This window comes from Mustelus asterias, chromosome 9 (genome assembly GCF_964213995.1).
Source record: "Mustelus asterias chromosome 9, sMusAst1.hap1.1, whole genome shotgun sequence".
NCBI classification, from domain to species: Eukaryota; Metazoa; Chordata; class Chondrichthyes; order Carcharhiniformes; family Triakidae; genus Mustelus; species Mustelus asterias.
In genome coordinates this window covers 5,603,698-5,629,266 of record NC_135809.1, presented here as the reverse complement: position 1 = coordinate 5,629,266, position 25,569 = coordinate 5,603,698, and the positions used below count along the sequence as shown (strand labels likewise).

The 25,569-nt window shown below is 48.0% G+C and overlaps 1 protein-coding gene across 2 annotated transcripts in view; it reads left to right on the top strand.

The window, feature by feature from the left end:
* Positions 1-25,569, top strand: part of syt10 (synaptotagmin X) — an 89,664-nt gene that overhangs the window by 36,952 nt on the left and 27,143 nt on the right. For both annotated transcript variants that reach the window (XM_078219545.1, XM_078219544.1), the window contains one exon: positions 12,214-12,580. In XM_078219545.1, coding sequence (XP_078075671.1) covers positions 12,214-12,580 — 367 coding nt within the window. The remainder of the gene's footprint in view (positions 1-12,213; positions 12,581-25,569) is intronic.

Here is a 25,569-nt window from a genome sequence, read left to right as displayed (position 1 = left end):
AGGGATAGTGAGGAGGTCATTGACAGGAGCTATCGGCAGGTGGTCACACCGGGACCACGGGAGGAGGGTAACTGGGTAACAGTGAGGAAGGAGAAAGCTCAGTTGATGGTGAGCACCCCGGTGGATGTGCCCCTTAATAATAAGTACTCCTGTCTGAGTACTACTGGGGTGGACAGCCCACCTGGGGGAAGCAGCGGTGGCAGTGTCTCTGGAGCTGAGCCTGGCCCAGTAGTGCAAAAGGGTAAGGAAAGGAGGGTAGTGCTAATTGGGGACTCTACGGTGAGGGGGTCAGATAGGCGTTTTTGCGGACACAGACGGGACTCTCGGATGGTGGTTTGCCTCCCTGGTGCAGGGGTCCGGGATGTCTCTGGTCGAGTCCCAGAAATCCTGAAGGGGGAGGGAGAGGAGCCGAAGGTCGTGATGCATATAGGTACTGCTGACATAGGTAGGAAGAGGGAAGGGGTCATGAAAAGAGAATATAGGGAGTTAGGTAGACAGCTGAGAAAGAGGAATGCAAAGGTAGTAATCTCGGGATTGCTGCCTGTGCCGCGGGAGAGTGAGAACAGGAATCGGTGGAGAATGAATGCGTGGCTGAGGGACTGGAGCAAGGGACAAGGATTTGGGTACTTGGATCATTGGGACCTCTTTAGGGGCAGGTGTGACCTGTTTAAAAAAGACGGGTGGCACTTGAATCCCAGGGGGACCAATATCCTGGCGGGAAGGTTGGCTAAGGCTACTGGAGAGACTTTAAACTAGAAAGGTTGGGGGGAGGGAATCGAAATGAGGGGACTGAGAGCGAGGAGGTTAGCTCGCAAATAGATAAGGAATGTAAACAGGGTAAGAGGGAGGTTAGACGAGTGATGGAGAAGGGAAGTGCTCAGGCTGAAGGTCTGAGATGTGTCTATTTTAATGCCAGGAGTGTAGTGAATAAAGTGGATGAGCTTAGAGCGTGGATTGCTGCTTCGAATTGTGATGTGGTGGCCATTACGGAGACTTGGATGTCTCAGGGACAGGACTGGGTGCTTCAGGTGCCGGGTTTTAGATGTTTCAGGAAGGACAGGGAGGGAGGCAAGAGAGGGGGGGGAGTGGCACTGTTGATCAGGGATAGTGTCACGACTGTAGAGAAGGTGGACGCCGTGGAGGGATTGACTACGGAGTCTCTGTGGGTGGAGGTGAGGAACAGGAAGGGGTCGGTAACGTTGCTGGGTGTTTTCTATAGGCCGCCCAATAGTAACAGAGATGTTGAGGAGCAGATGGGGAAACAGATCCTGGAGAGATGTAGGAATAACAGAGTTGTCGTGATGGGAGATTTTAATTTCCCAAACATAGATTGGAATATCCCTAGGGCTAGGGGTTTGGATGGAGAGGAGTTTGTTAGGTGTGTCCAGGAGAGTTTCCTGACACAGTATGTGGATAAGCCTACTAGAGGAGAGGCTGTACTTGATCTGGTGCTGGCTAATGAACCTGGACAGGTGGAGGATCTCTCAGTGGGTGAGCATCTTGGGGATAGCGATCATAATTCTATCTCCTTCACGATAGCATTGGAAAGAGATAGGATCAGGCAGGCTAGGAAAGTGTTTCTCTGGAGTAAAGGGAAATACAGTGTCATCAGGGAGGAAATTAGACGGGTAAATTGGAAGGAGGCATTCTTGGGGAAAAGTACCGAAGGAAAGTGGAGGATTTTCAAGGAATGTTTGTCTGGAGCTCTGCATGACAACGTTCCGATGAGACAGGGGGGTGTTGGCAGGGTACGGGAACCGTGGTGCACGAAGGTTGTGATGAACCTGGTGAATAAGAAAAGAGAGGCGTACAGAAGGTTCAGAGAGCTAGGAGGTGTTAAGGATTTAGAGGAGTATACGGGATGTAGGAAGGAGCTTAAGAAGGAAATTAGGAGAGCGAGAAGGGGTCATGAGAAGGCCTTGGCGGGTAAGATTAAGGAGAATCCCAAGGCTTTCTACAAATATGTCAAGAGTAAAAGGATGAGATGTGAAGGCATAGGACCCTTAAAAGGTGAAGGGGGAAAAGTTTGTGCGGAACCGTTAGAAATGGCGGAGCTGCTTAATGAATACTTTACCTCGGTATTCACGGTGGAAAGGGATCTGGGTGGTTGTACTGCTGGTTTGCGGTGGACAGAAAGGATCGAGCATGTGGACATAAAGAAAGAGGATGTGTTGGAACTATTGAATGGCATCAAGGTTGGTAAGTCGCCGGGACCGGATGGGATGTACCCCAGGTTACTGTGGGAGGCGAGGGAGGAGATTGCGGAGCCTTTGGCGATGATCTTTGCATCGTCGATGGAGACGGGAGAGGTTCCGGAGGATTGGAGGATTGCAGATGTGGTCCCTATATTCAAGAAAGGGAACAGGGACAGCCCGGGAAATTACCGACCGGTGAGTCTAACCTCAGTGGTTGGTAAGTTGATGGAGAGGATCCTGAGAGACAGGATTTATGATCATCTAGAGAAGTTTAGTATGATCAAAAGTAGTCAGCACGGCTTTGTCAAGGGCAGGTCGTGCCTTACAAGCCTGGTTGAGTTCTTTGAAAATGTGACCAAACACATTGACGAAGGAAGAGCGGTGGATGTGGTCTATATGGACTTCAGCAAGGCGTTCGATAAGGTCCCCCATGCAAGACTTCTTGAGAAAGTGAGAGGGCATGGGATCCAAGGGGCTGTTGCCTTGTGGATCCAGAACTGGCTTGCCTGCAGAAGGCAGAGAGTGGCTGTGGAGGGGTCTTTCTCTGCATGGAGGTCAGTGACCAGTGGAGTGCCCCAGGGATCTGTTCTGGGACCCTTGCTGTTTGTCATTTTCATAAATGACCTGGATGAGGAAGTGGAGGGATGGGTTGGTAAGTTTGCTGACGACACCAAGGTAGGTGGTGTTGTGGATAGTTTGGAGGGATGTCAGAAGTTGCAGCGAGACATAGATAGAATGCAAGACTGGGCGGAGAAGTGGCAGATGGACTTCAACCCGGATAAGTGTGTGGTGATCCATTTTGGCAGATCCAATGGGATGAAGCAGCAGTATAATATGAAGGGTACCATTCTTAGCAGTGTAGAGGATCAGAAGGACCTTGGGGTCCAGGTCCATAGGACTCTTAAATCGGCCTCGCAAGTGGAGGATGCGGTCAAGAAGGCGTACGGCGTACTGGCCTTCATTAATCGAGGGATTGAGTTTAGGAGTCGGGAGATAATGCTGCAGCTTTATAGGACCCTGGTTAGACCCCACTTGGAGTACTGCGCGCAGTTCTGGTCACCTCATTACAGGAAAGATGTTGAAGCCATTGAAAGGGTGCAGAGGAGATTTACAAGGATGTTGCCTGGATTGGGGGGCATGCCTTATGAGGATAGGTTGAGGGAGCTTGGTCTCTTCTCCCTGGAGAGACGAAGGATGAGAGGTGACCTGATAGAGGTTTACAAGATGTTGAGAGGTCTGGATAGGGTAGACTCCCAGAGGCTATTTCCAAGGGCTGAAATGGTTGCTACGAGAGGACACAGGTTTAAGGTGCTGGGGGGTAGGTACAGAGGAGATGTCAGGGTAAGTTTTTCACTCAGAGGGTGGTGGGTGAGTGGAATCGGCTGACGTCGGTGGTGGTGGAGGCAAACTCGTTGGGGTCTTTTAAGAGACTTCTGGATGAGTACATGGGATTTAATGGGATTGAGGGCTATAGATAGGCCTAGAGGTGGGGATGTGATCGGCGCAACTTGTGGGCCGAAGGGCCTGTTTGTGCTGTGGCTTTCTATGTTCTATGTTAGGGGTGTGGGTTTTAAACCGAAAGAAGATGTGCTTTACACGCGTAGATTTGAACTAACAACAACAGATTTATTGAGGAACCGTGGGGAGAGAATAGATTTGATTTGATTTATTGTTGTCACATATATTAACATACAGTGAAAAGTATTGTTTCTTGTGAACTATACAGACAAAACATACCATTCATAGAGAAGGAAAGGAGGGAGTGCAGAATGTAGTGTTACAGTCATAGCTAGGGTGTAGAGAAAGATCAACTTAATGCAAGGTAAGTCCATTCAAAAGTCTGACAGCAGCAGGGAAGAAGCTGTTCTTGAGTCGGTTGGTACGTGACCTCAGACTTTTGTACCTTTTTCCCGACGGAAGAAGAAGGTGGAAGAGAGAATGTCCGAGGTGCGTGGGGTCCTTAATTATGAAGGCTGCTTAGAGCCAATGTTTCGAGTCCAGATGACCCTTCATCTGCTCTGACAAATCATCATCTAGACTCGAAACGTTGGCTCTATTCTCTCTCCACACAGATGCTGTCAGACCTTCTGAGATTTTCCAGCATTTTCTGTTTTTGTTTCAGATTCCAGCATCTACAGTATTTTACTTTTATCTTATTGAAGGAACAGTTGGCTGTACAGTGTACAAACTGAAAGGAACCAGGGGTCACAGTCTGAGGATTCAAGGTAGACCATTTAGAACAGAGATGGGGAGACATTTCTTCACCCAAAGAGTGGTGAGCCTGTGGAATTCATTACCACAGGAAGTAGTTGATGCTAAAACATTGAATGTATTCAAGAGGCGGCTGGATATAGCACTTGGGGCGAATGGGATCAAAGGTTATGGGGAGAAAGCAGGATGAGGCTATTGAGTTGGATGATCAGCCATGATGGTGATGAACGGCGGAGCAGGCTCGAAGGGCCAATTGGCCTCCTCCTGATCCTATCTTCTATGTTTCTATGAAAGCAGCAGCCTGTGCAACAATCAAATCATGTGGTCAGCTGTTAAAGCAATCTGCAACCACTTAAATATATAGCACTGGAGCAACCCAAGGTTAAGTGACATTCAAGCTTCGTCTCGTTCATCTGCTCTTTCCTCAATTACTAAATGTTCTTTTAAGTTTTTAACCGTGGCTTCGTGAGCCGTGTTCGTGCCTCTGGGTCAGAAGGTTATCAACTTACAGTCTCACTTTGAGGCACAAAATCTAGGCTGACACTCCAATGGAAATAGCGAGGGAGTGCTGCACTGTCAGAGGTGCTGTCTTTCCGTTGAGACATTAAACTGAGGCCCCTCCTGTCCCCTCAGTTGGAAATAAAAGATCGGCTGGCACCGTTTGAAGAACAGCCAACCCCAATAACAAAAGGGAGTTGGATGGAGTGTAATTTGACCAGCTGCCAATCAGCTAATTTCCCTTTTAGTGTTGACTCCAAAGATGAATTTCATCGTCCCTTGAGCTACAAGTTGCCAATTCCAGTCTCTCTCTAATGGAGAGAGGTGCCGAAGGCGCTCTGGGACTCTGGCAAGATGGGGTAGATGCAAGTTCCTCAGTCTGTAACCCACTCAGAGTGGAACTTCATGTTACTGTGGGAGGGGAGGGCAGGTGAGTGCTGCTGGTCTTTACTCGACAGGTATTCCTTTATTGCCACAGGCTCAGGATCTTGAGCACAGTGTAACGTGCAGCCAACTAAACTTATCACACTCTTTGCAGAGTAATAAAGGAATAGCAGCCTTGGTGATCACACATTAGCTTCAATGGAGACACAGTGACAACTTCACAAACATCTTACTGCTGTGAGAATGCATGAATTACATTTTGTCTTGGAGCATTGGCACTTGAACTGTTGCCTTTCGGGTCCTGGGTACTTGTACGCTGAGATCTCTCACTTTATCTACCCCTCTTAAAATATTCCCATTTATTGTGTCCTCCCATCCATTGACTCTGTCTACACTTCCCACTGCCTCAGCAAAGCAACCAGCATAATTAAGGACCCCACGCACCCCGGACATTCTCTCTTCCACCTTCTTCGTTGGGAAAAAGGTACAAAAGTCTGAGGTCATGTACCAACCGACTCAAGAACAGCTTCTTCCCTGCTGCCATCAGACTTTTGAATGGACCTATCTTGCATGAAGCTGATCTTTCTCTGCACCCTAGCTACATTCTGCACTCCCTCGTTTCCTTCTGTATGAGCGGTATGCTTTGCCTGTATAGCGCGCAAGAAACAATACTTTTCACTGTATATTAATACAATATTACAGAGAAGGAAGTGCTGGAAGTCTTAAAGCGCATCAAGGTAGATAAATCCCCAGAACCTGATGAGGTATATCCCAGGACACTGTAGGAGGCTAGGAAGGAAATTGCGGGTCCCCTAGCCGAGATATTTGAATCATCGATAGTCACGGGTGAGGTGCCTGAAGATTGGAGAGTGGCAAATGTTGTGCCTTTGTTTAAAAAGGGCTGCAGGGAAAAGCCTGGGAACTACAGGCCAGTGAGCCTCACATCTGTGGTGGGTAAATTGTTGGAAGGTATTTTGAGAGACAGGATCTACAGGCATTTAGAGATGCAAGGACTGATTAGGGACAGTCAGCAGGGCTTTGTGAGTGGAAAATCATGTGTCACAAATTTAATTGCATTTTTTGAAGGGGTACCCAAGAAGGTAGATGAGGGCAGTGCAGTTGATGTTGTCTACATGTGCTTTAGCAAGGCCTTTGACAAGGTACCGCATGGTAGGTTGTAGCATGAAGTTAAATCTCACGCGATCCAGAGTGAGATATCTAAATGGATACAAAATTGGCTTCTTGACAGAAGTGGTTGTGGAGAGTTGTTTTTCAAACTGGAGGCCTGTGACCAGCGGTGTGCCTCAGGGATCAGTGCTGGGCCCACTGTTATTTGTCATTTATATTAATGATTTGGATGAGAATATAGGGGGCATGGTTAGTAAGTTTGCAGATGACACCAAGATTGGTGGCATGGTGGACAGTGAGGAAGGTTATCTCCAATTGCAGCAGGATCTTGATCAATTGGGCCAGTGGGCTGACGAATGGCAGATGGAGTTTAAATTTGACAAATGCGAGGTGATGCATTTTGGTAGATTGAACCAGGGCAGGACTTACTCAGTTAATGGTAGGGCATTGGGGTGAGTTACAGAACAAAGAGATCTAGGGGTACATGTTCATAGCTCCTTGAAAGTGGAGTCACAGATGGACAGAGTGGTGAAGAAGGCATTTGGCATGCTTGGTTTCATCGGCCAGAACATTGAATACAGGAGTTGGGACGTCTTGTTGAAGTTGTACAAGACATTGGTAAGGCCACACTTGGAATACTGTGTGCAATTCTGGTCACCCTATTATAGAAAGGATATTATTAAACTAGAAAGAGTGCAGAAAAGATTTACTAGGATGCTACCGGGACTTGATGGATTGAGTTATAAGGAGAGGCTGGGTAGTCTGAGACTTTTTTCTCTGGAGCGTAGGAGGCTGAGGGGTGACCTTATAGAGGTCTATAAAATAATGAGGGGCATAGACAAGGTAGATAGTCAATATCTTTTCCCAAAGGTAGGAGAGTCTAAAACTAGAGGGCATAGGTTTAAGGTGAGAGGGGAGAGATACAAAAGTGTCCAGAGGGGCAATTTTTTCACACAGAGGTTGGTGAGTGTCTGGAACAAGCTGCCAGAGGTAGTAGTAGAGGCGGGTACAATTTTATCTTTTAAAAAGCGTTTAGATAGTTACATGGGTATGATGGGTATAGAGGGATATGGGCCAATTGCGGGCAATTGGGATTAGCTTAGGGGTTTTTAAAAAATGGTGGCATGGACAAGTTGGGCCGAAGGGCCTGTTTCCATGCTGTAAACCTCTATGACTCTATGACTCTATGTGACAATAATAAATCAAATCAAATGTATTCGCTATAACTGTTCGACGTTCCTAAATGCATGACCTCACACTTCTCTGAGTTAGAATCCATCTAGCGCTTTGCTGCCCACGCCACTAACCCATCGATACCGTTTTGGAGATTATAGCTACCCCTCTACACTGTCCACTACTCAGCCAATCCCTTTATGACATCTGCAATTTTCTCAATCGTGATCCAATGTTCATGTCTCAATCGCTAATATCAAACACAGACAGTGACTACACTTTAAAACAAAAGTATTTACTAGGCTGTAAGGTGATTCGGGATCTCCAAAGGTCACAAAACATTTTGTAAAAATGTAAGAGCTCCTTTCTCTTTTGTGATCTTCTCGAAGATCTGGCTGTGCCGATGCAGTCCCCGTTACACCAGGGACTCAGCTCGTTGCTCTCAATTCCCGGCTTGGGTCACTGTCTGTGTGGAGTTTGCATGTTCTCCCCGTGTCTGCGTGGGTTTCCTCCGGGTGCTCTGGTTTCCTCCCGCAGTCCGAAAGACGTGCTGGTTAGGGTGCATTGACCGTGCTAAATTCTCCCACAGTGTACCCGAACAGGTGCCGGAGTGCAGCGACTCGGGGATTTTCACAGTAACTTCATTGCAGTGTTAATATAAGCCTACTTGTGACACTAATAAATAAACTTTAACTTTACCTCACAGACACAACGATGTTCAAGAGTAGTTTTAAAGCTTATTTATTTGTGTCACAAGTAGGCTTACATTAACACTGCAATGAAGTTACTGTGAAAATCCCCGAGTCGCCACACTCCGGCGCCTGTTCGGGTACACTGAGGGAGAATTTAGCATGGCCAATGCACCTAACCAGTACGTCTTTCGGTCTGTGGGAGGAAACCGGAGCACCCGGAGGAAACCCACACAGACACGGAGAGAACATATAGACTCCACACAGACAGTGACCCAAGGCTGGAATCGAACCTCGGTCCCTGTCGCGGTGAGGCAGCAGTGCTAACCACTGTGCCACCCCAGGGCCATTGCAGGTGGCTCCCTTATGTCCCAAGGAGATGCTGAGGGTTAATTTCAGCCAAAGTGTCAAAGAACAAAGAAAATTACAGCACAGGAACAGGCCCTTCGGCCCTCCAAGCCTGCACCGACCATGCTGCCTGACTTAACTAAAACCCCCTCCCCTTCCGGGGACCCTCTATTCCCATCCTATTCATGTATTTGTCAAGACGCCCCTTAGAAGTCACTATCGTATCTGCTTCCACTACCTCCCCCGGCAACGAGTTCCAGGGACCCACCACCCTCTGTGTAAAAAGATTTGCCTTGTACATCTCCTTTAAACCTTGCCCCTCGCACCTTAAACCTATGCCCCAAATAATTGACTCTTCCACCCTGGGGAAAAACTTCTGACTATCCACTCTGTCCATGCCTCTCATAACCTTGTAGACTTCTATCAGGTCGCTCCTCAACCTCCGTCGCTCTAGTGAGACCAAACCAAGTTTCTCCAACCTCTCCGCATGGTTAATGCCCTCCATACCAGGCAATATCCTGGTAAATCTTTGTGAGTCGCATGGGTAAAGATAGCGGAATAAATCCTGGGAGAAAGGGTTGCAGGATTGGGGTGCAGAGCATGGCACCTGGCTCCTGCCAACCACAATTAATTGGCTGCAGCAGGTTTCGAAAGTTCAATCTCGGTTAAAGACAATTTGAGGTGATGTTGTGAGGCAGCGGAATGAGATAATGCTTCAGTTAAATATTGGTGAAATTCATTTCAGACAAACATAATCACCCTGTCTAAGTGTCAGGCACTAATTGCATGGCCTCTGAGGATAGTAGGCAGGAAATGTGCAAAGATTTCTCTTTGGAAATGTACCACACATCATTTTCGAAAACTCAGTTGGTTGTAAGGAGCTTGAGTGACTTGGAGGGGAACTTCAAGGTGATGGTAAAAAGAGAGACATGTTGCTGAAGCTTTTCATCTGGTACTCATCAGGACAAATACAAGAATGTCAAATTTCAAACAACCACGACAATTTATACTCCAGGAGAAAAGAGTGCTGATTGGTTAGTGACTCAACACTGATTGGCTAACCTTTTCACCAAATTGTTGTCATCCTTTGAAATTTGGCATTCTTGCATTTGTCCACCATCCACAAGGTACAAGTCAGGAGTGTAATGGAACACTCTCCACTTGCCTGGATGGGTGCAGCTCCAACAACACTCAAGAAGCTCGACACCACCCAGGCAAAGGAACCCATTTGATTGCTACCCCTTCGACAAACATTCACCCCCTCCACCACCGCGCACAGTGACAGCCGTGTGTACCATCTACAAGATGCACAGCAGGAACTCACCAAGGCTCCTTACATAGTGCCTTCCAAACCTATGACCACCACCATCTAGAAGGACAAGGGCAGCAGACACATGGGAACACCACCACCAGCAAGTCCCCTTCACTATCCTGACTTGGAAATATATCGCCGTCCCTTCACTGTCGCTGGGTCAAAATCATGGAACTCCCTCCCTAACAGCACTATGGGTGTACCTACACCTCATTAACTCCTGCTACACCTCATGAAAGCAGCTTACCACCGCCTTCTCAAGGGCAATTAGGGATGGGCAATGAATGAAGTTAAAGTAAAAAGTAAAGTTTGTTTATTAGTCACAGGTAAGGCTTACATTAACACTGCAATGAAGTTACTGTGAAAATCCCCTAGTTGCCACAGTCCGGCGCCTGTTTGGGTCAATGCACCCTAACCAGCACGTCTTTCAGAATGTGGGAGGAAACCGGAGCACCCGGAGGAAACCCACGCAGACACGGGGAGAACGTGCAAACTCCACACAGACAGTGACCCGAGTCCGGAATTGAACTCGGATCCATGGTGCTGTGAGGCAGCAGTGCTAAGCCACTGTGCCACCATGCCACCCAATACTAGCCTAGCCAGTGACACCCACATCCCATAAATTAAAAAAAACATTTGTCCTGATGGATGCAAAGAAAAAAGCTTCAGAAACATGTCTGTCTTTTTGGTAATGGAGTGTTCTTCATGCACACCTCAAACAGAAATGATTAAAGGGCTGTATTGTCCCTGTGAGACCCGCACTCAGAGAGAGCACCATCACACTCGTAAGCCCAGCGATTGCCTGTAACCTCCATGGCAAGTCTTCCAAACTCACTCTCAAATTTGAGCTGTTCTCACCTCACATATATCCTCATTGCTGCTTGCTGCCTCTCCGGACTAAACCACGCCCCCCCCCCCCCCCCCCCCCCTGCCCCCCCCAACACATCCGCCTTCCTTCCTGCACCATGACTCCTTATTCGGACTCCAGCCTCATTCTGACCCCCCCCGTCCCCCCGTCCCGTCCGTCGGTCACTTAGAAACCTTCTTCCCTCTCCACATCCCCAGCTTCTTAGAATCCTACAGTGCAAAAGGAGGCCATTTAGCCCATCGAGTCTGCACCAACCACACCCAGACCCTATCCCCATAACCCCATGCATTTACCCTAGCTAATCCCCCTGACACTAAGGGACAATTTAGCATGGCCAATCCACCAAACCTGCACACCTTTGGATCGTGGGAGGAAACCGGAGCGCCCGGAGGAAACCCACGGGGAGAATCTGCAGACTCCACACAGTCACCCGAGGCTGGAATTGAACCCGGGTCCCTGGCGCTGTGATGCAGCAGTGCTAACCACTGTGCCACCGTGCCACCCTATGGTCCTCAGCCCCACTCTCTCTTGGCCTCCCCCAGGCCCCATCAACCCCCCATCCCAACCACAAAAACCTGATTTCACATTCCCGAGCCAGACCCTTGGGATGGGATTTTCCGGCCGTGCTCGTCCCAAAACCGGAAAATCCTGCCCGAGGTCAACGGACCTTTGCATGGTCCGTGTCCCGCCTATGAACCCCGTGGCGAGCGGGACGGGAAGATGCCACCGTGATCTTTGCCCCTACCTCACCAAAACATGCTCCTGCCCTAAAATCTGCCCTGGCTTGACCTGATCCCTAGGCCTCAATTCGGGGACCAGTTAGCTGAGGGCCAGAAGGAGCACTTGTGAGGCTGTGACCCGTCCTGTCTATTCCTTGGTGAGTTTGTTCTTCACTGCTAAGTAATTCTGAAGCTGCGTATCCAGGGATAATTGGGCAGTGGGATTCGGGAACTGAAGATGCCCGCAATTTGAATTCAATAAAAGAAATCTGTGGTAAAATCCATCTGGTTCAATAAAGCTCTTTAGGGAAGGAAATCTGCCGCCCTTCCCCGGCCTGGCCTTCATGTGACTCCAGACAAATGCGGTTGACTCTTAACTGCCCTCTGGCTTGCTGAAGCTGTTAAGAGGTCAATCAGTTCAAGGGCAATTAGGGATGGCAATAATTGCTGGGCATTTTTGGTCCAATATTTCTGCCACTTCCTCTGTTGATATTCCAATTGATGTTAAGCCGAACACCCTTCTCTGTATCAGAATTCTCATTTAGCCAAGTGCAGGGTGTGTAATGTGTTGATATTTGGATGTGAATTCTTGAGACCAGCTCCTTTCTCACACTTGTTCCTGTTTTTTCTCCTCCCTGTTTGTCTGTCACGCTGTTTGCTTTCCCCCCGATTCTCTGCTCGCTTGTAGACATTTCAGTCAGCCTGCTCGCTGTAGTCGTCTGTTTCTGTGGGCTTGCCCTGTTGGTAGTGTCTCTCTTTGTGTTTTGGAAGCTCTGCTGGCCGTATTGGAGGAACAAAGACCTGACCTCGAATGCGAATAGCGTCCCCCAGCAAACGTCGAACGATGCCCCGGAGGTGGTGGAAACCCCCGAGAAAAAGGAAATTAAGGAGGTTCAGGAGAACGGAAAGAACTCGGTCACGATGCTGACGACAGCCATGAAGATCAGCCAGACCTCGCCTGACATACCCGCGGAGGTCCAAGCTGCCCTCAAAGAGCACCTCCTCAAACACACGCGTGTCCAACGTCAGACCACGGAACCTACGTCCTCATCCAGGTTAGTTCCAGCCCAACCTCGATCTGGGAGTCATGGGGGTTACCTGGTTATGTTACTGGATCAGTGATTAGAGAAAGAAACAGAGAACATTGGAAATAGTACTCACATGAACACTGGCAGTGATAGGACGTTACCTGTGAGAGGGCATTGACTGCCATCAGCAGTAGGTAGGAAATCCATCCGTAGACCTTCCCGACAAGGACATCATTGGGTTTTGTGTCTTCCTTTCATGGGATGTGGGTGAGGCTGTCAAGTAATTTTATTGCCCTTCAGGAGGTGGTGGTGAGCTGTCTCCTTGAACCACTGCCGCCCCCGTGGTGTAGGTACACCCACAATGCTGTTAGAGAGCAAATCTTTTAAAAATTCATTCACGGGACATGGGTGTCTCTGCCAACCCCAGCATTTATTGCCCATCCCTAATTGCCCTTGAACTGATTGGCTTGCTAAAGCTGTTAAGAGGTTAGAGGGCAGTTAAGAGTCAACCACATTTGTCTGCAGTCACGTGTAGGCCGGACCAGGTAAGGACAGCAGATTTCCTCCCCTAAAGGGCTTTATTGAACTGGATGGACATTTACCACAGATTGTTTTTATTGAATTCAAATTGCACCACCTGCCATGGTGGGATTCGAACCCGGGTCCCCAGAGCATCACCCTGGGTTATCTTGATGACTAATCCAGTGACAATACCACGATGCCAACCATAGTTCCAGGATTTTGGCCCAGTGAAGGACCGGCAATATATTTCCAAGTCAGGATGGTGAGTGACTTGGAGGGGAACCTCCAGGTGGTGATGTTCCCTGCTGCTGTGTCCTTCTAGATGGTAGTGGTCATGAGTTTGGAAGGAGCCTTGGTGAGCTCCTGCAGTGCATCTTGTAGTTGGCACACTTGGTTGCCATTGTGTGTCGGTGGTAGAGGGTATGAATGTTTGTGGATGGGGTGCCAATCAAGAGAACTGCTTTGTCCTGGATGGTGTCAACTTCTTGAGTGTTGTTGGAGCTGCACCCAGAGGAGAGATTGGGCAGATTGGGTTTGTACTCATTGGAGTTTAGAAGGCTGAGGGGTGATCTTATAGAGGCATATAAGATAATGAAGGGGCTGGATAGGGTAGAGGCAGAGAGATTCTTTCCACTTAGAAAGGAAACCAGAACTAGAGGGCACAGACTCAAAATAAAGGGGGGTCAGTTTAGGACAGAGTTGAGGAGGAACTTCTTCTCTCAGAGGGTGGTGAATCTCTGGAATTCTCTGCCCACTGAAGTGGTGGAGGCTACCTCGTTGAATATGTTTAAGTCACGGATAGATGGATTCCTGATCGGGAGGGGAATTAAGGGTTATGGGGAGCAGGCGGGTAAGTGGAACTGATTCACTTCAGATCAGCCATGATCTTATTGAATGGCGGGGCAGGCTCGAGGGGCTAGATGGCCTACTCCTGCTCCTATTTCTTATGTTCTTGTGTTCATCCAGGCAAGTGGAGAGTATTCCATCACACCCTTGACTTGTCTTGTAGATGGTGGACAGGCTTTGGGGAGTCAGGAGGTGAGTTACTCGCCACAGGATTCCCAGCCTCTGACCTGCTCTGGTAGCCACAGTATTTATATGGCCAGTTCAGTTCAGTTTGTGGTCAGTGGTAACCCACAGGCTGTTGATAGTGGGGGATTCAGTGATAATACTGCCATGGAATGTCTAGGGATGGTGGTTAGATCTTCTCTGGTTGGAGATGGTCATTCCTGGTGTGGCACGAATGTTACTTGTCAATCCAAGCCTGGATATTGTCTGGGGTGGGGTTTTCTGACCTCCAACAACTACATCTTCCTTTGTGCCAGGTATGACTCCAATCCGCGGAGAGTTTGCCCTCTGATACCCATTGACTCCAGTTTTGTTTGGGCTCCTTGATGCCACACTCGATCGAATGCAGCCTTGATGTCAAGGGCTGTCACTCTCACCTCACCTCTGGAGTTCAACTCTTTTATTCACGTTTGAACCAAGGCCGTAATGAGGTCAGGAGTTGAGTGACCCTGACAAAACCCAAACTGTCTGTTAGTGAGCAGGTTATTGCTGAGCAGGTGCTGCTTGATAGCACTGTTGATGACCCCTTCCATCACTTTACTGATGTTTGAGTGTAGACTGATGGTAATTGGCTGGGCTGGATTTGTTCTATGAGCAGCAAGGGAAATCTAAATTCAATTAACTCATAAAACTGGAATAAAAAATTATTCCCAGTAATGAGAATCATAAAACTACAGATTCACTAATGACGGTCAGTGAAAGAAGTTTGCTGTCCTTTCCCACTCTGGGTCCATGTGCAACTCCAGTCAACAGAAATTTGACCCTTTACTTTGCTATGAAAAGACCCAGCAAGTCACTCAGTTACAAGGAGATGGGCAATAAATGTTCACCATACTGATGCAGTTACCAACCCTCCAGGATTATCCAGGGGCCTCCAGGTATTAATGATTAACCTCCTGGACATTGCTACCATCAAGAGCCTGGAAACTTGACCAAGCATCAAAGAAAGTTTGTCAAACACGCTAATGTCTTTTTTAAAAATACGGAAGAGTGGGAGGAAGGTTGGGTTCACTGGGCAGTCAAAGAACAAAGAACAAAGAACAAAGAACAGTACAGCACAGGAAACAGGCCCTTCGGCCCTCCAAGCCTGTGCCGCTTCTTGGTCCAACTAGACCAATCGTTTGTATCCCTCCATTCCCAGGCTGCTCATGTGACTATCCAGGTAAGTCTTAAACGATGTCAGCGTGCCTGCCTCCACCACCCTACTTGGCAGCGCATTCCAGGCCCCCACCACCCTCTGTGTAAAAAACGTCCCTCTGATATCTGAGTTATACTTCGCCCCTCTCAGCTTGAGCCCGTGACCCCTCGTGATCGTCACCTCCGACCTGGGAAAAAGCTTCCCACTGTTCACCCTATCTATACCCTTCATAATCTTGTACACCTCTATTAGATCTCCCCTCATTCTCCGTCTTTCCAAGGAGAACAACCCCAGTCTACCCAATCTCTCCTCATAGCTAAGACCCTCCATACCAGGCAACATCCTGGTAAACCTTCTCTGCACTCTCTCCAATGCCTCCACGTCCTTCTGGTAGTGCGGCGACCAGAACTGGACGCAGTACTCCAAATGTGGCCTAACCAGCGTTCTATACAGCTGCATCATCAGACTCCAGCTTTTATACTCTATACCCCGTCCTATAAAGGTAAGCATACCATATGCCTTCTTCACCACCTTCTCCACCTGTGTTGCCACCTTCAAGGATTTGTGGACTTGCACACCTAGGTCCCTCTGTGTTTCTATACTCCTGATGACTCTGCCATTTATTGTATAACTCCTCCCTACATTATTTCTTCCAAAATGCATCACTTCGCATTTATCCGGATTAAACTCCATCTGCCACCTCTCCGCCCAATTTTCCAGCCTATCTATATCCTGCTGTATTGCCCGACAATGCTCTTCGCTATCCGCAAGTCCAGCCATCTTCGTGTCATCCGCAAACTTGCTGATTACACCAGTTACACCTTCTTCCAAATCATTTATATATATCACAAATAGCAGAGGTCCCAGTACAGAGCCCTGCGGAACACCACTGGTCACAGACCTCCAGCCGGAAAAAGACCCTTCGACCACTACCCTCTGTCTCCTATGGCCAAGCCAGTTCTCCACCCATCTAGCCATTTCTCCTTGTATCCCATGAGCCTTAACCTTCTTAACCAACCTGCCATGTGGGACTTTGTCAAATGCCTTACTGAAATCCATATAGACGACATCCACGGTCCTTCCTTCATCAACCGTTTTTGTCACTTCCTCGAAAAACTCCACCAAATTTGTAAGGCACGACCTCCCTCTTACAAAACCATGCTGTCTGTCACTAATGAGATTGTTCCGTTCTAAATGCACATACATCCTGTCTCTAAGAATCCTCTCCAACAACTTCCCTACCACGGACGTCAAGCTCACCGGCCTATAATTTCCTGGGTTATCCCTGCTACCCTTCTTAAACAACGGGACCACATTCGCTATCCTCCAATCCTCAGGGACCTCACCCGTGTCCAAAGAAGCGACAAAGATTTCCGTCAGAGGCCCAGCAATTTCATCTCTCGTCTCCCTGAGCAGTCGAGGATAGATGCCATCAGGCCCAGGGGCTTTGTCAGTTTTAATGTTCCTTAAAAAACCTAACACTTCCTCTCTTGTAATGGAGGTTTTCTCTAACGGGTCAACACCTCCCTCCGAGACACTCCCGGTTAACACGCCCCTCTCCTTCGTGAATACCGATGCAAAGTATTCATTTAGGATCTCCCCTATTCCCTTGGGTTCTAAGCATAATTCCCCTCCTTTGTCCCTGAGAGGTCCGATTTTCTCCCTGACAACTCTTTTGTTCCTAACGTATGAATAGAATGCCTTAGGATTCTCCTTAATCCTGCCTGCCAAGAACATCTCGTGACCTCTTTTTGCCCTTCTAACTCCCCGTTTGAGTTCTTTCCTATTCTCAACTGGACATTAGCAATCGTGTGATGAAACCTCCAGGAAAATAGCCAAACATTTTCATCAACCCTGCTGACCTGAATTTCCTGAGCACTGAGCAGAATGATAGGGAGTGGGATAGCTTGATCTCAGTTTTGGACAAAGCTCGGCACAACACTGAGGGCCGAAGGGCCTGTACTGTGCTGTACTGTTCTATGTTCTATGTTCTTCACTGGTCATGCTGCTGTCCACCAGCAGAGGGAAGTTGAGCTAACAGCTGGGTCAGTTAGCTCAGTTGGCTGGGTTGCGAGTCTGTGATGCTGGTGCAGCGCCAACAGGGCCGGTTCAATTCCCGTACTGGCTGAGGTTATTCATAAAGGCTCTCCCTTCTCAACTTGAGTTGTGGTGCTCCTCAGGTTCATAATCAACACCAGTTGGCTTTCTCTCACTGGGGAGAGCAGGGTGTAGTGTTATTCTGTGAAACAACTCACCAGGGACCTGGAGTAAGAATGCTCAAATCACACTAGGGAAATTTAGTTTTAAAAATCTGCAAGCTATCAGCTGATATGAATAAAAGTGACCATGAAACTGTCACCTGAGGAAGGAGCAGCGCTCCAAAAGCTCGTGTTTCCAAATAAATCTGTTGGACTTTAACCTTGTGTTGTGAGACTTCTTACTGTGCCCACCCCAGTCCAACGCCGGCATCTCCACATCGTGGAACTACAAGGCCAAGAAGGAGAAGTGTTTGTGTGTGTTGATAAGGTTCTCAAGGAGTGTCTTGAGATGGATAGAATACTGGTTAGCAGACATGAAGCAAAGAGTTAGTATAAATGGGTCCTTTTCTGATTGACAGGCAGTCAATAGTAGGGTGCACAGGGATCTGTATTAGGGCCTCAGCTGTTCACATTATATATTAATGATTTGTCAGAGGGAACTGAATGTATTATCTCCAGATTTGCAGATGACACAAAGTTGGGTGGGAGGGTGAGCCGTGAGGAGGATGCAGAGATGCTTCAGTGTGATTTGGACAGGCTGAGTGAGTGGGCAGATGCATGGCAGATGCATTATAATGTGGATCATTATGAGGTTATCCAATTTGATAGCAAAAATAGGAAGACAAATTATTATTTGAATGGGTGTAAATTGAGAGAGGCGGATACTCAGCAAGACCTTGGAGTCCTCGTGCATCAGTCGCTGAAAGTAAGCACTCAGGTACAGCAGGCAGTAAAGAAGGTGAATGGTTTGTTGGCCTTCATAGCGAGGGGATTTGAGTACAGGAATAGGGATGTTTTACTGCAATTGTACAGTGCATTGGTGAGGCCACACCTGGAGTATTGTGTGCAGTTTCAGTGTCCTTATCTGAGGAAGGATGTCCTTGCTTGAGGGAGTACAGCGAAGGTTTATCAGGCTGATTCCTGGGATGGCAGGACTGTCATATGAGGAGAGACTAAGTCAGTTAGGATTATATTCACTGGAGTTTAGAGGAGTGAGAAGGGACCTCACAGAGATTTATAAAATTCTAACAGGGTTAGACAGGGTAGATTCAGAAAGAATGTTCCCGATGGTGGGGGAATCCAAAACTAGGGGTCATAGTTTGAGGATAATTGGTAAACGTTTTGGAACTGAGGTGAGGAGAAATTTCTTCACCCAGGGAATGGTGAGTGTGTGGAATTCACTGCCGCAGAAAATAGTTGAGGCCAAAACATTGTGTGATTTCAAGAAGAAATTATGATGTGGAGTTGCCAGCGTTGGACTGGGATGGGCACAGTAAGAAGTCTCACAACACCAGGTTAAAGTCCAACAGGTTTATTTGGTAACACGAGCTTTCGGAGCACTGCCCCTTCATCAGGTGAGTGCCTGATGAAGGAGCAGTGCTCCGAAAACTCATGCTACCAAATAAAACTGTTGGACTTTAACCTGGTGTTGCAAGAAGAAATTAGATATAGCTCTTGGGGCTAAAGAGATCAAAGGATATGGGGAGGAAGTGGGGATCGGGATACCGAATTTGATGATTAGCCATTAGTCATAATGAATGGCGGAGCAGGCTTGAAGGGCCGAATGGCCTTCTCCTGCTTTTAGATTCTATTTTTCTATGTTTCTATGTATGAGTGTCTGTCCCTTCTAAAGGGAGAGGTGGGTGTAAGGAGTTTATAGTGGAGGAAAGTATTAGAGGAATAGTGGGGACTTTTATCCAGAGTATATGATCTTGTGGGGGAAGAGTAAAGATTCTTACAATTTCAGGAAGGTTGCTATATTTCTCATGGATGAGGGACGGACAGTGAATTGAGGCAATGGAAACTGCCCAATGGGACCCATTGGAAAGGGGATATTGTTGGGGAAAGATTTTGTAAAATTGTGAAATTTTATTCGGGTGGGATGGAACCTGTGGTTTCTGCCCTCAGTCAGATTGCCCCTGCAGGCCCAGACATTGCCAAATCCCCAGGGCCCCAGACCCAGCCTGAAGCTGCAGGCCCAGACACAGCCTGAAGCTGCAAGGCCCCAGACACAGCCTGAAGCTGCAGGGCTCAGACACAGCCTGAAGCTGCAAGGCCCCAGACACAGCCTGAAGCTGCAGGGCTCAGACACAGCCTGAAGCTGCAAGGCCCCAGACACGGCCTGAAGCTGCAGGGCTCAGACACAGCCTGAAGCTGCAAGGCCCCAGACACAGCCTGAAGCTGCAAGGCCCCAGACACAGCCTGAAGCTGCAAGGCCCCAGACACAGCCTGAAGCTGCAAGGCCCCAGACACAGCCTGAAGCTGCAAGGCCCCAGACACAGCCTGAAGCTGCAGGGCTCAGACACAGCCTGAAGCTGCAAGGCCCCAGACACGGCCTGAAGCTGCAGGTCCCAATCACAGCCTGAACCTGCAGGCCCCCAGAGACAGCCTGAAGCTGCAGGCCCCCAGACACAGCCTGAAGCTGCAAGGTCCTGGATAGTGACTCCAAGCCGGGACCCAATTCGCCTCCCATGATATGGGAATGATTGGCCCTTGAGTGGGCTTGACTGAATTTGATACGAGTGGCTTTAAGGTGGGTGAGATTGGGGCGGATCCACAGAACATTCTGGCAGGAATGGAAACATTTCAGTAAAACAAGAGTGGGCATCAGTGATTTTTGAAGAAAGGAGCATAAAGAAAATCTCCTGGAACATCCATAGTTAGAAAGGGAATTGATTCCCTGATCAGTGCTGGCAGAAGCGTTATGTTGGATGCTGCAATAAAGTAAACTAGAAAACCTCCCAGTACCTCGAGTGTCAATATGTAAATGAACCCTGGGAGATTATGATCATTAGAGCTACGGTGTTAACAAAGGTTCATCAGTCAGGGCATTGAGTATCGGAGTTGGGATATTAGGTTACAGTTGTATAAATTGTTGGTGAGGCTGCACTTGGAGCATTGTGTACAATTATGGTCACCCTGAAATAGGAAAGGCATTGATAAACTGGAAGGAATGCAGAGAAGATTTACGAGGATGTTGGCAGGACGAGTGGGCCTGAGTTCTAGGGAGAGATTGGCCAGCTTGGGGCATTATTCCTTGGAATGTAGGAGAATGAGGGGTGAATTTATTGAGGTGTATAAAATCATGAGGGGCATAGATAGGATGAACGCACATAGTCTTTTCCCAGGGAAGGGGAATTGAAAACTAGAGGGCATAGGTTTAAGGTGAGAGGGGAAAGATTTCAAAGAGACCTGAGGGGCAATTTCTTCACACAGAGGGTGGTGCGTGTATGGAATGAGCTGCCAGAGAAAGTGGTTGAGGCGGGTTCAATAGCAACAGTTAGAAAGCATTTGGATCAGAACATGGATGGGAGAGGATTAGAGGGATATGGGCCAAACGCGGGCAATTGGGACTGGCTGGGAGGGTTCCATGGACCGGTCGGGCCGAAGGGCCTGTTTCTGTGCTGTATTGTTCTGTGACTCTATGACTAAGTTTGTCGTTTGCTGCCTTTTATTTCATTTGTTAACCATCATTGGTTAATTATACAATTTTACCATTGATTTGATTTGATTTATTATTGTCAAATGTATTAGCATACAGTGAAAAGTATTGTTTCTTGCACGCTATGCAGACAAAGCATACCGTTCATAGAGAGGGAAAGGAGAGAGTGCAGAATGTAGTGTTACAGTCATGGCTAGGGTGTAGAGAAAGATCAACTTAGTGCAAGGTAGGTCCATTCAAAAGTCTGACGGCAGCAGGGAAGAAGCTGTTCTTGAGTCGGTTGGTGCGTGACCTCAGACTTTTGTATCTTTTTCCCAATGGAAGAAGGTGGAAGAGAGAATGTCCGGGGTGCGTGGGGTCCTTAATTATGCTGGCCACTTTTCTGAGGCAGCGGGAAGTGTAGACAGAGTCAATGGATGGAAGGCTGGTTTGCGTGATGGTTTGGGCTACATTCACAACCTTCTGTAGTTTCTTGCGGTCTTGGGCAGAGCAGGAGCCATACCAAGCTGTGATACAACCAGAAAGAATGCTTTCTATGGTGCATCTGTAAAAGTTGGTGAGAGTCGTAGCTGACATGCCAAATTTCCTTAGTCTCCTGAGAAAGTAGAGGCGTTGGTGGGCTTTAGTGTCGGCATGGGTTGACCAGGACAGGTTGTTGGTGATCTGGGCACCTAAAAACTTGAAGCTCTCGATCCTTTCTACTTCATCCCCGTTGATGTCGACAGGGGCATGTTCTCCTTTACGCTTCCTGAAGTCGATGACAATCTCCTTCGTTTTGAGGGAGAGATTATTGTTGCCGCACCAGTTCACCAGATTCTCTCTCTCATTCCTGTACTCTATCTAATCATTGTTTGAGATCCGACCCACTACGGTGGTGTCGTCAGCAAACTTGCAAATCGAATTGGAGGGGAATTTGGCCGCACAGCCATAGGTGTGTAAGGAGTATAGTAGGGGGCTGAGAACACAGCCTTGTGGGGCACCGGTGCTGAGGATGATCGTGGAGGAGGTGTTGTTGCCTACCCTTACTGATTGTGGTCTGTGAGTTAGGAAGTTCAGGATCCAGTCGCAGAGGCGTGTCCAGGTTTTCAAATATATCTGTGAATATTTTCCATTGTTTATCAATCGGTTTATCAATTAATAATTTGACCTTTGTTCATCATTCTCCCGAAATGTGTCTTATCTAATTTTAAACTCTAGTTTGTGACTCTTCCTATCAAACCTAATGTCAAATTTACAGAATCATCGAAAACAGCAGAAGGCCATTCGCCCATTGTATCTGTACTGGCTGTCCAAGTGAGCAGTTTACCCCGTGCCATTCCCCTGCCTCCTCCCCTCAGCCCTGCACAGTCTTCATTTTCAAATAACAATCCAGCTCCTTTGATTCGATTTGATTTATTATTGTCACATGTATTAGTATACAATGAAAAGTATTGTTTCTTGCGCGCTATACAGACAAAACATACCGTTCATAGAGAAGGAAAGGAGAGAGTGCAGAATGTTACAGTCATAGCTAGAGTGGAGAGAAAGATCAACTTAATGCAAAGTAGGTCTCAAAAGTCTGAATGTTTCCACTTTCCCTGCCTCCGCCAGATTCCTGCATTCCAGATCCTCGCCCCTTGCTGCGTGAAAACCTCTTTTCCTTGTGTTGTCCATGCTTCTTTTACCAATTCCCTTAAATCTTGTGCCCTCTGGCTCTCGATCCTTCCATCAATGGGAACAGTTTCTCCCGATCTACTCCCCGCCGACTCCTCATGGTTAGTGACGCATTTTCGGCTGCTGGGGCCCTGCGCTCAGCTTCATTCTTGGCCCCCACCCTCTCCCTTAGAAATCATAGAAATCATAGAAACCCTACAGTACAGAAGGAGGCCATTCGGCCCATCGAGTCTGCACCGACCACAATCCCACCCAGGCCCTACCCCCACATATTTTACCCGCTAATCCCTCTAACCTACACATCCCAGGACTCTAAGGGGCAATTTTTTTTTTTAACCTGGCCAATCAACCTAACCCGCACATCTTTGGACTGTGGGAGGAAACCGGAGCACCCGGAGGAAACCCACGCAGACACGAGGAGAATGTGCAAACTCCACACAGACAGTGACCCGAGCCGGGAATCGAACCCGGGACCCTGGAAGTGTGAAGCAGCAGTGCTAACCACTGTGCTACCGTGCCGTGCTCCCTTCCTCCCCTACCCCCTCCCCCCCACTTCCCCTGGAAGCTGAAACCAAGACATTTCACAGGCTGATCAGCGCATCTTCACACGTCTGGATGAATAATTGCTTTGTTGAAATCCAAGTTTACCTCTTGTCTGAATGATGGTGAGGATGGTAAATATTGTGACGTGAGGCAAGCAAACACAGAACTTGCATTTACTGGATGCGATTAACTAATACAATTCAGTGCGTGCCTTCTCTCTGGTTTTGTTTGAATGCGATGCTCTCAAGCCTGCTCACTCAGTCCAAGGTTCCCCCCCCCCCCGGACCTGCTCACAGTGATTCCTCCCCTCACTTTCATCAAATCCTTGTCAATAATCCTGATCCACGCTAATTAATCTCTTTAACCGAAACATACTTTCCTCATTCATTCACTTAATGAGAGCCCTTTAGACCCTTTAGACACTCAGGCTTGGATGTGCTTTCTCAGCGTGATTCCTGAGGCTGACTCATGGAACGGAAGCCCTGAGACCACTTTCTAAATTAGATCTCGTTCCCAGCGCATGAATCACACAAAGCGAGCAAGCAGGTCCCAACAAGTCGTTAAGAAGGCAAGTGGCCTTTTGGCCTTTATTACAAAGAGGTTGGAGTTTTAAAATAGGAAGGTTTTGTTGGAATTGTACAGGGTGTCAGTGAGACCTCACCTGGAATATTGTGTACAGTTTTGCTCCCCTTACCTAAAAAAGGATGTAGTAACATTGGAGGCAGTCCAACGGAGATTCACCAGGCTAATTCCTGGGATGAGAGGGTTGCCCTAACAAGAGAGACTAAATAGTCTGGCTCTGTATTCCTTGGAGTCTAGAAGAGTGAGGGGTGACCTTATTCAAACAGGGTAAATGGTGAGATGTTTTCACTAGTCGGAGAGTCTCGAACAAGGGGGCATCGCTACGAGATAAAGGGACGGTCATTTAAACCTGAGGTGTGCAGAAATTCCTTCTGGCAGAGGGTGGTGAATCTCTGGAATTCTCCGCCCCAAAGGCTGGTGGAGGTTGGGTCGTTAGAAGTATTGAAAATGGAGGTGGATAAATATTTGATGGATCGAGGAATAGAGGGCGACGGGGGAAATGGCACAGAGAAGGAGCTGAGACCGACATAGATCAGCGTGATTGTATTGAATGGCGGGGCAGGCTGGAAGGGGCTGGTGGCCACTCCTGCTCCTATTTCTTGTGTTCTCAGATCACTCACATGAAATCCCTCAGAGTAATTCTGAATGGGATTCCCTCTGAAGTGCTCTGAGACGCCCACTGATTCACTCGGTCAGGTACAGACGTTTATCCAGTGCCCCCATCCTCTTTGCCAACCCCCGGCCTTTGGAAAAGAGAAGCCGATACCCACCCTGACTTTTGACGGTCTGTCCAGTTTCTCCAAACAAAGCTGAGTTTCAATTTTGCACCAAATATTCCAGCCCAAGCATCCGGCCCTCCAGTATCCTGGGCTGGAATATAGGACAAGGTCGCGGACTGGTGGAAGTCAAGATTCCCCATGGAAAAGGGTCAAACAGGGTCACAGACACGGAGAGCTGTTTGACTTTCATAGAATCCTGAAAGTGCAGAAGGAGGCTGTTCGGCCCATCGAGTCTGCACTGACTTTCTGACAGAGCATGTTAACCAGGCCCACCCCCGGCTCTATCCCCGTAACCTCACACATTTACCCCGTCAGCCCCCTAACCTACACAGCTTTGGACACGAAGGGGCAATTTACCATGGCCAATCCACCTAACCTGCACATCTTTGGACACGAAGGGGCAATTTACCATGGCCAATCCACCTAACCTACACATCTTTGGACACGAAGGGGCAATTTAGCATGGCCAATCCACCTAACCTACACATCTTTGGACACGAAGGGGCAATTTAACACGGCCAATCTACCTAATCTGCACATCTTTGGACTTTTGCCGCTATCTCGCGGTTAGGTTCTGGAGGAGGAAATTCAGTTTGGTTCGGCGAATTAACAGGAGGGAACATTTTTGAAACTCATTCATTTTGGGACTTGCTGTCTTAGAATCATGGAATCATAGAATCCTGCAGTGCAGAAGGAGGCCATTCGGCCCATTGAGCCTGCACCGACCACAATCCCATCCCTATCCCCATAACCCCATGTATTTATCCTAGCTAGTCCCCCTGACATTAAAGAGCAATTTAACATGGCCAATCCTTGTGGGGCCCATGTCAGGGCACAGTGTGTTTCACTGTAAATCCACCTCTTCTCATGATTTTGAATACCTCCATCAAATCCCACCTCACCTGTCTCTTCTCCAAGGTGAACAGTCCAACATTCTCCAATCTATCTACATCAGTGAAGTCCCTCATCCCTGGAACCATTCTCGTGAATCTTTTCCGCATTCCCTCCAATACCTTCACATCCTTTCCACA